The 10108-nt window shown below is 34.0% G+C and overlaps 2 protein-coding genes across 2 annotated transcripts in view; both read right to left on the bottom strand.

Annotated features, from left to right (window-relative positions):
• LOC107622833 (cellulose synthase A catalytic subunit 1 [UDP-forming]) lies at positions 512-7975 on the bottom strand. The gene is made up of 7 exons (XM_016324876.2): positions 6971-7975; positions 4585-4780; positions 4299-4498; positions 3498-3612; positions 1862-2042; positions 1537-1693; positions 512-721 (listed from the first exon to the last, which is right to left on the bottom strand). Exons 1-7 carry the CDS (start codon positions 7040-7042, stop codon positions 662-664), a joined length of 981 nt encoding a protein of 326 aa, XP_016180362.1. The 5' UTR covers positions 7043-7975; the 3' UTR covers positions 512-661.
• LOC107622214 (ceramide kinase) overlaps positions 9299-10108 on the bottom strand; it is a gene marked incomplete in the record, with an annotated part of 10962 nt that continues 10152 nt past the window's right edge. The window contains 2 exon segments of the mRNA XM_016324096.2: positions 9299-9641; positions 9720-9786. Of these exon segments, the coding sequence (XP_016179582.1) occupies positions 9504-9641; positions 9720-9786 (205 nt within the window).

Raw genomic sequence — 10108 nt, 5'->3', positions numbered from 1 at the left:
AGGGTTTAGAACTTTAGGGTGCAGGTAGGGTTAGGATTGAGAGATTCTCAACCCGCAGGTAGGATAGGGTAGGATAAAATTTTAAGAAAATTTTCAACCCACAGGTAAAGTTAAGATAGAGTCTAAACCTTACCCTACCCTACCCATTGCCAGCTCTAGCTGCCTTAGATGGTATCTGGACCTCACGTTCAAGTCTATAACCGTTTCAAGTAAAAAAAAAAAAATACATCAAGTCTCTATATTATTTGAAAACACTGTTGAAAGCCAACACCAAAATTTATTTTTTTTGGGGTCATACAACACACTCACACACACACACTAACCTAGCAGCTCCACTAGGATTCGATTCTGGTGTGGCTTCATGAGGCAAACATCTTTGAAGTACCAACATCATTCGATTGGTGGGAACTTGCCAGCTTGTCAAGGCGTTTTATGCTCCAACAAATCAATTGAAGTACCAAAATTACCGATCATGTCACAGTAACAAACCTATTAAAGAATAGAAACTCATGTTCCTAACAGAAATGTCCCTTTTGAGTAAACTTGTTAAACAAATCAAAACATTCAATTAGTAATTTTGGTACTTCAATGTGCCTTACAAAGAATCATTAGAATTAACTTCTCTTGTTTATCTCTCTCTCTGCTGTATTTGCTATCAAGTTTATTCAGCATTTGTACCACTGTTGCTCCCTCTCCTGCTAGCTGTTGTATTCTTTAATATCTGCAAAAAGAAATCACACAAAGTTACAACTTACAAAACCAAAGCTATATATTTTTGTAGAAAACCAAATTCATCAGCAGCCACAGAGGAGTGAAACATAACATGTAAAGTTTGCAAACATATAGGATCAAATAAATAAGAACCAAACACATAAAGATGAGCAATTTACTTTGACATAATATGGGAAAGACAACAGGCCTCTTAGCATGATGCTTAGAGATTCATAATGTATGGCAATTTCCACCACCCATTCTCCGAGTTATGTATTGTTCAGTAAACCCAAGATATACAGTCATTTGCTAAAAGTTCGATCTCATTTCATCTACATAAATTCCTATCCAAACTGATCCTAAAGAGTGTAAACTATCGAAGAGATCACACAAATATCCTCTATATTCTTTCACTAAAGTATATATCCACAGAAACAATAGATAAAGACTTAAATTGTTTTGCAGCTTTTATTTTGTCGGCAGATGAAGCTATAAAAGAAAGCATAAATCATGACTGTGTTTAATGCTTTAGACAGAATGCAAAGTTGCGTTTGCATTTTGTCTCTAAGATGAACAAAAAGAAACAAAAAACTGGAAAACAGAAAGAGATAGAGAAACAGTGACAGATATTTTCTGTCTCCACTATTAGGAAGTACAGAAAATACAAGAATTTTGTCTCTGATACAGAAAAAGAAAAAGAAAATTGTTTCTATGTCTACGCCTCCATAAACAAATGAATATCACAATGGTGATGAGAATATATAGAACAACTATAATGTCATTGTGACAATGACATGGTATAATAAAAATGCAATACTGACATACTTGTCTTAGCATTTGGTTCTCATTCTGCAAAGTGGAAAGCCTCTCTTTGAGCTCTGAGTTCTTCTTCTCCAAGTCTTTGACTCTGGTTTCCAAATCGATCAAATATGCCTTTTTCCTCTCCCTTGCTTGTTGAGCTGACACTCTGTTCCTCAGTAGCCTATTTCCATTTTCATACCCCACCAACGAAAGAAACAATTAGAAATGCAACAAAAAACCAGGAAAAGCAAAAGAAAGTAACCACAAATAGATGAAAGATTGGTATTCTTTTCTTGTTAGAAAAATCAGTTATTGTTTCCCTATATCACCAACCTTACACAAACATTACCTCTTTAGCCGTTTGTTTTCTTTGTCTGCCGGGCTTCTGCCTCTCTTCCGTTGACCATCCCTAGTCCCCTGACCACGTTCTTGCCCACCAGTTGGACCGGCGCCTGGACGGGAAGCTGAAGGTCCAGCAGATTCACCTCCGATCTCTGGCACTCTTCTGACCTCTTCATCACTCTCAAGACCTGGATCATGTGAAAAAGGGGGAAAAATCAAGATGACTAAATTATTTCTATATATATGGAAACAACACAACAGCAAGAATGCATTTATTCAATGAACTCTGGCAGCGAAAAGGATTACATGAATAATATGACAGGATTCCCCTTTACAAGAACAAAAGGGTAAAAAAATTCTCAACGTGACAGAATTTTTCAACTCCTCAACATATCTAAGAGAGGAATTACTCTTAAGTATATAATGCTACCACCACCACCAAATAGTGATGTATATAGCATACTGCCACAAAGATTTGGTTTCCTACCACCAATACTTGTTAATTAAACTATGAACTGCAAGTTAGGAACCTTAATATCAGATAAAGAAGGAAAGACATTTAATAATCTGTAATTTTGTATTACTAACAAAATGAAAGATTTGGTTGCGAGGTATTATCTCATGCACAACGTCATAACAGTCCCTTTTCTAATTCGATATTAATTACAGCAATAGTATTAATACTAGGACACCTAGCAGATTAACATTTCAAATTGGTGAAACTTTTTTATGAAGAAAAAGAGAGCACCTTAATAAAAGTGAGAATTGACAGAAGGAATCTGACAGTGATTATGGCTGTTGAAACTTTTGACCTTTGACAGTGAGAAAAACACCAGATGAGTTCAAATGTAAAGCCTAGAGATTAGAGAAATCCGCTTAATCAAAGGATGATCTAAAGTTCAACAGTTATTGGACTATCTTCCATAAAACATGTATCGGTAAATTGGGAAAAGATTGTGTTGGCCAACACTTCGGTAGGAGTATGATATAATTGATTTAGAAAATGCTCACCACACTGGAATTCTTGAATAATGATAGCAACGAGTCCTAATTCTCTACAAAGTTGAAAGAATAAGGACAATGCCATAATTCCATCAACACCCAAAAGTTGAAAACTTGTATAGTAGTTCTCAATATTGCCTCTCAAATCCCACCTTTCCTAATACCCATTCATAACCTACTCCTCCCAAGCATGACATGTAACTAATATCAATTTCCAAAATTTTTCAAACCAAAAAGCTTCTAAAACTTCTATCTGAATCTAGTAAACTATTAACATATATAAAAAGAAGAATGTACAAAACACTAAAGGTAATAGCGCCTCAATTCTTGCATCAAAAATCACAATTAATTTTTCTTGAACTTGGACACCAAAGAAGAATATTCCATACTTTAGTTAGTTTTAGTGTGGATGTATATATAATATATAGGTGTAGGAATTACATTAGGTATTTAGTAGCTTCAGCAAAAACAAGATTTTATCTTCTATTTCAAAATTAAGGGACCTGAATATAAGATCTTTTTGTCCTATGGTGGGTTGACTACAGTAACTTGAACTGCAATGATAGAAATGTTCAATTGAATATTCCAAATAACAATAAAGTTTGGCATACTACCCATCACATTGGGTTAACTTTTGATACCTGGCTGTTTTGAATCGGTGTAGGAAAGTGAGTGAGCCTTGGATGGACCCAAAGGACCAGATGTAGCTTGAACAGATTTTGTATCAGGAGTAGCACACGGTTTTTCACCAGATTGCTGACGATACAAAAGAGATTAATTTGTTGTTTGTTCATTTTAGTAAATCAACGCAAAAGCATGAAATACTTGCAGAAGGTTGTTTTCAAACTATTTGTTGTTTCTATCAGCGTAGTTCATGATCATGATCAATAAACATTGCAGAGAAAAAGTAAAGGTGGCGAACATATTCTAAAATGTGGCTTGCTGATCTCTAATGCCTATCTAACACAATGTGTTCCAAGAAAAGGAAAGCACAAGTGCCATTGAATTATATATATATGAAAACATAAATAGAGTTCCTATCTAAATGAATAACAATAAAGACTTGATTTATATTATTTCCTTACACATACAATGACTTATTTCACTGAGCATTCTTTAAATATTGACTTCTACATCAAGCACAAAATTAAAGGCAGCAGAACAAATATATGTAAGAAGCAACTTTACCAAACTCACAAGGCTTCATAGATAAACTATTAAGAGAGAATGTAAAGCACAAGAACAAAATGAGAGAAAACGTGGTGGAAGATCTTGAAAGTTTATGAGTCTAAGAGTTTGAGTTACAAGCATACTCAAGTTGAGAATATCAAAAATAGCATGAATTTTTCTTTTTCTTTTTCATACTTCAATTTTTTTTTATCAAATATAAACTTACTAGCATACTCAAGTTGAAAATATCAAAAACAAGTTTATTACATTACCGGCTGCCCATTTGTGATATGGAGATTTGAGTTTGGCATCCGAGAATCATGTCCCGACGAAGAAGAGAGGTCAGCATCTTCTTCCCATTGCATCCCTGCTTTGTTAATGTTTCCTTCTCCATAATTTACCTCATTCTCTATATCATCAACATCATCATCATCTTCATCATCATCCTCATCTCCCTCCAAATGGGAACTATCTGAAAACCAGATTCATGTCTGTTAAAATTCATTTCAGGACCCAAAGGTGTAACAATAAAATAATGTATTATGCACAAGCTAGCACCTTTGTGACTATTGTATCTGGTCTTGCACTGGGGGCAAGATTGGTTCCCATTCTCGCACTCACATTCATAGCAACGGTGACAAAGTGGGAAGGAACATTCTTGGCAAGCAACAAAAACATCACCGGTGGCTGTTAATCCAACAGTATCGCCACACATCTGACAGATTTTACCATTCAAATTCTTTAAGGGTTTACACTGCAAGTAAGGTATATCAATTACACGTTAGAATTGGATCATATTAGAAAACATTAAGCATGTCGGTACCAAATTTAAGGTCAAAAATTAAAATGTGACATGGCCAAAGGCGAACACTATTAAGATTAAACAAGTTCTCCTTTATCATAATCTTGATGTCTGGAAAATCTTGATTGAACACAGAATCAATCATTCCCAGTTCGGATAAACAACTTAATTAAGCTCCTTTTGAAAAAATAGCTTAAATAATAAATGCTTATATTAAAAGTAGCTTATAAATAAGTTATTTTGTGTTTGATTTTTTAGTTCTAAAAGTGTTTATTTTAAAAGAAATGTGATGAAAATCTTTTTATTATGAGAGAAGTCATTTTTTTTAACTTCTTTATCAACACTTAAATAACTTCTTCAGTCACGATAAATTTTAAAAGGTTAGATTTAACGATGTTTGTATAGTTTCTGGAGTGTTTGAGAATGTTCTAGATAGTTCCGAAACGTTCTAGAATGTCCTAGAAGGTTCTAGAAGACTCTGGAAGGTCATAGAGTAATCTAGAAGAGTCTGGATGTATATAGAAGTATGAACAGTAGTATGGAATAATCTAGAAGTATTTAGAAAGTTGTAATATGATAGATATTTGTAATGAAAGTTCTGGATGATTAATTTAGACCGTTAATTAGATTTAATCCTAACCATCCATTGAGGAGGTCGATGGCTATAAATAGGAGGTGAGAATTAAAGTTTGAGTGTGTGAGTCATTTGTAACAAACACTTGAGCAATAAAGTGTTCTTTCCACCAAAGCTTCCTTTCTTTTGTGTTCTCGTGTTCTTAGTTTTTTTGCTAAATACTGAGGGTTAGGCTGACTTGATCTTAGCTCAAGAGGTTGAGTAAGTCCGAGTGCCGACACGGTACATGATAGCATTGGAGTGTGTCCAAGGCCGTGACACCTAGCTTCTTAAAAAGCTACAATTTGGTTTTGAAAATTGCACCAGACATTAATACTACTACTTTTCACGAGTAAAAAGCTAAAAAAAAGTAACTTTTGAAGTTTTACAAACGAATCCTAAGTAAATTTCATTGGATCAACTGAACTAAGAGTTTTCCAAGACATTTTGCACTGACAAATCCAACAAAAGAAGAAAGTATTTAGCAGCAAATAGAAATTAGAATTCCCTTCAATTGGAAGGGAAAATGAATAAATAAAGAGCACTCATGTGATCTCTATATCTCTATAACTATACAGACTACAACTTCCATCTCCCATTTCAATTGCAAGAACATATCATCCTGGTCAACTGGATTATAACGCGAGATCTTGCTCACTTGATTTCATCACTCATCTCTATAACTATAGATCTGTTCCCTATTGACTATGTTTGTTGGTTTTGGAAGGAGGAAAGAGGCAACAACATTGTGCCACTGTGCAGTATACACCACTACTTGGAGTACTTGGTTGGAGCACATTGAGAAATTTTCATAAACAAAAATGCTACTGCCCACCAAGAATCAGCTATCAAATCAATGAGAAATTTTCATAAACAAAAATGCTACGTGCCCACCAAGAATCAGCTATCAAATCAGCCACTATATATTTGTGTACAAATACATGTGTTGTTTCATACATTTTCAATATGTATTTTATATTCTAGCATATATTTTATACGAGTGAGCCGTGACGAATTTGGTGGCTGAGTTTTGTGTGTAAACGGATCATGGATGTTTCATAAAAGCAAGTGTTATGTGATAGGATTAGACGTGCTGTATCTATTTGGTGTAAAGCTTGTGATCTTTCATCATCTTTATAGGCTTGTTGAGAGATTGAAAAACTATGCTAAACCGATTAATCTTGTGGTTGTTTTTTGCACTTGTAAAGAAAAACTCTTATCCTCTATCTTGTATTATTCTTGTCTTAACGAAATTCTTCTTTTATTTACTTAAAAAATTTCAAGAACAGATAACGGAACTTTGGGGAAAAACCATTCATACATTGATGCAGAATAAGTAAATGCAAAATTAAACAAATCAAAACGAGAACAACATTGTGATCGTCCAGAATCTTATGAACAAAAACCGAAAAGTTGGCCAATTAAAACTTTGAAAACAAAATCATCCATATCATTTGCGAAAATGGATAAAACAGAAGCTGATTTTTTTTTCTAATTTTTGTTAAGACAAAAGAGGATACGATACTAACCCCAATGTCGGAACCGTTACTAACTCCTAGGACATCGCGCGGCCCAGTCGCGATTCCACCAGTTTGATCCATTCCTTTATTTTTTCTCCAAACTGTTTAGCCAACTCAACAGCCACTCTGTCCCTTGAATTGTTGTTACTTGTTGCTGTTGTTTGCTTAGCTGCCATGTTCTTAGGTTCTATGCAAAAATATTAGCCGTCGGATGGTTCAGGATCTTATGGTGGAAAAGTGGTCTTCGTGGAGGAATGCCAGCCATGTAGAACCTGGTTAATCAAAGGCTGATATGTGAGATCGTGGAGGATTGTAAGCAGTTGGATTTGTTCTGTATCGGACGAACAAGGGATGCAGTGGAGTGTAAAATTCAGCGGGAACCACGTGTCACGTACTGGCGGATGTGTTTATGGGAATTATGGCGTAGGGTCACTGCAGTATAAAATTCAAAGAAAAAAGATTCGAGCCATCTAGTTACATATCAAGTTTCATACAGATTTATAGATATTCTCTTTTTTGACACGTGTTGCCCTCTTGTGCAGAGTGGTGCATGTCTCATCCTCGCACGATGCCCAGTTGCCAACAGGAGCATCTCCCTAGAAGGAAACCCTAAGTTCCTCCAATGCAACCGCCGCCGGCAGAATTCTCACGGTCGCCGTCAGTTGCAAGGGAGCTCCAGCCTCGTGCCTCCATAGCCAATCGCGAGCGTCGTCGCCAAAGTGGTGGAGTCTCGCGTTCTATAACTCATAATCCTGTTCCATCGCTCTTCTCCACTCTGCTCCCGTCCTCTCTCGTCCTCTCTCGTCGTGGTCACATTATTTAGGATTGAGAAGAATTCTACACCTCATCGCATATTAGTTTATAGCGACCATTTATTTTGTGAAAAATTTGAAGTCAAACTCATTTTACAGTGGCATAATTACAGGTATTTTCACCTAATACTCTAATAGAACATCACTGCCATTTTCTGACGGTAACCGAAGCAGAAAAGGTCGTGAAGATTAAGAGTGCTCTCAAATCGAAGTTTTTTTACTATGTTTTATGATATTATATGAAGTACGAACACTTGTTGAGTTGCCGTGTTTCGGACACATTTCGGCATTTATCCGACACGTATGTTTGCTGTGTCCAAACCGTGTCTCAATAAAAATAAAAAATTCTTTTTCGGACACACTAGACACACCTAAATACCATCACGTGTCAGCGTGTCCGGTCTTATTCTTAATATATATTCTTAAATTAAATTTAGATATAGTATATATTATTATTTATTAAAATAAAAAATATTTTAAATACTTGATATAATTAAAATAAGACATTAAAAATAATTTAAAAAATTAATTTATATTTTATATGTATGCGTGTCCGCGTGTCATGTAAGATTTTAAAATTTGCGTGTCGGTGTGTCTCGTATCGTGTCGTGTCCCGTGTCCGTGTGTGCATCATAGATGATATTTTAAAATTTTTGAAAAAAAGATTCTCATTTTTTATATGTTAAGATAATGTTTTTTCTGTTATTCAATCAGTTTAATATAGGTACCTATTGTGTTTTCCTTTTGTAAGTATGGTTTTACACTTTTACTATAAATCTTTTAAAAAGAAAGAGTATAATTAATATTAGAATTTATCTTTTTTTAAAGAAATTTGGATTTAATGGAGAAAAAGAACCTAAAAGACATAATAATAATAATAATAATAATAATAATAATAATAATAATAATAATCATCATCATCATAATATTTGAGACGTACATAGTATATATATAAAAGAAAGGGTTGAAAGAAATGCTTCATCCGGTTTTATTATTGAAAAGGAAAAATCTTTTTCAAAAGAAATAACGATTTTTTTTTTACTAATGTGTCACTTTTTATAAATTTATTTTCAAAATATTAGTATTTTGAAACTAATTATCTAAATGCCACTCTTTTGCCATAGTGACAACTAATTTACTATTTTATTTTTAATTATAGTTGTTTATAATAAGTAATATAGAAAAGGTAATATTTGAATAATTAGTTTCAAAAAGTGACATTTTAGTACTAAGTTTCGAAAAAAATAACCTTGGTAGAAAAACCAAGAAATGACTTAAAGAATTCATGGGATTTCCCATTTATTTGTTGTTAACACTAGTGAAGCTCTGTTTCAAAATTTCCAATTCTATGTTACATAAAGTTTTTAAAAGACTGTTTCTTATGCACACAATTGCCATTTCAGGTTGCTCAAGCTAAGGCTTATAAGTTATAAAGGATACTTAGACCTTTTCTCTAGATTATATGGAACACTAATAATACAAATAAAAAATCTTGAACTTAGCACCAAAAAAAAAAAGCTTCATATGCTACAAATTTTCTCTGCTTGCTATGTAATAACATGCTTCAAAAACTGGCGATTAGGCATTGCTACATTTATATAATTATATTACATGAGGAAACATTGTTTTGGATGTAACAACCTATGTTGAATTGAATAGCTTACTCATGATTTTCCTTGTAACAAAAAAAAAAGGAAAAGGAAATAAATATAAACAAAGCATTCATGGACTTAAACTTGAGGACCAGATGCAAATAAGCACACAAGGCCACGGAACACTTGAGCTGAAAGTTGATGAGCTTCAAATATCTCACCATCTAGATTCCATACACTCTCCTTGCCCATAGAAGTAAAAGTAAATGTTGGGGTCTGCAAAATGCATGATAAATAATTTTATTAACTTATTCAAATGATAAAATGATGGATGGGGATTGGAGAAAAACCAACCTTATGATGCTCAACAAATTGAAAATTTAATGGGCTTCCACCACTTTTTGTTAGTTGAATTAGGTGCCTGCATTATTTAGTGCAAATAGGGAAATCTTACTCATTGTGCAAAGTTGATACAAATACTGATACTGATCACTAATACTTAAGTAGCTAATTATTCCCTAATGATCAAAAGGATACTATTATTTGCATTGCCAACTTTTCACATGGCCTTCTTAGTGAGCCATTGGCAACTAGACCTTATGTGACACTTATAATGAGTTGGAGTCTACAAAAGACTCCTAACATGGTTGTGCAATAAATCATTAACCTATTTATTCCGAGGATGGTTGCTCGTGACACAAAAAGGCTATTTTCAAATTTTATAAATAAAAGATTATTATAAT

Source organism: Arachis ipaensis, chromosome B10 (assembly GCF_000816755.2).
Source record: "Arachis ipaensis cultivar K30076 chromosome B10, Araip1.1, whole genome shotgun sequence".
Lineage (NCBI taxonomy): Eukaryota > Viridiplantae > Streptophyta > Magnoliopsida > Fabales > Fabaceae > Arachis > Arachis ipaensis.
This window is presented reverse-complemented; position numbering and strand designations above follow the sequence as displayed.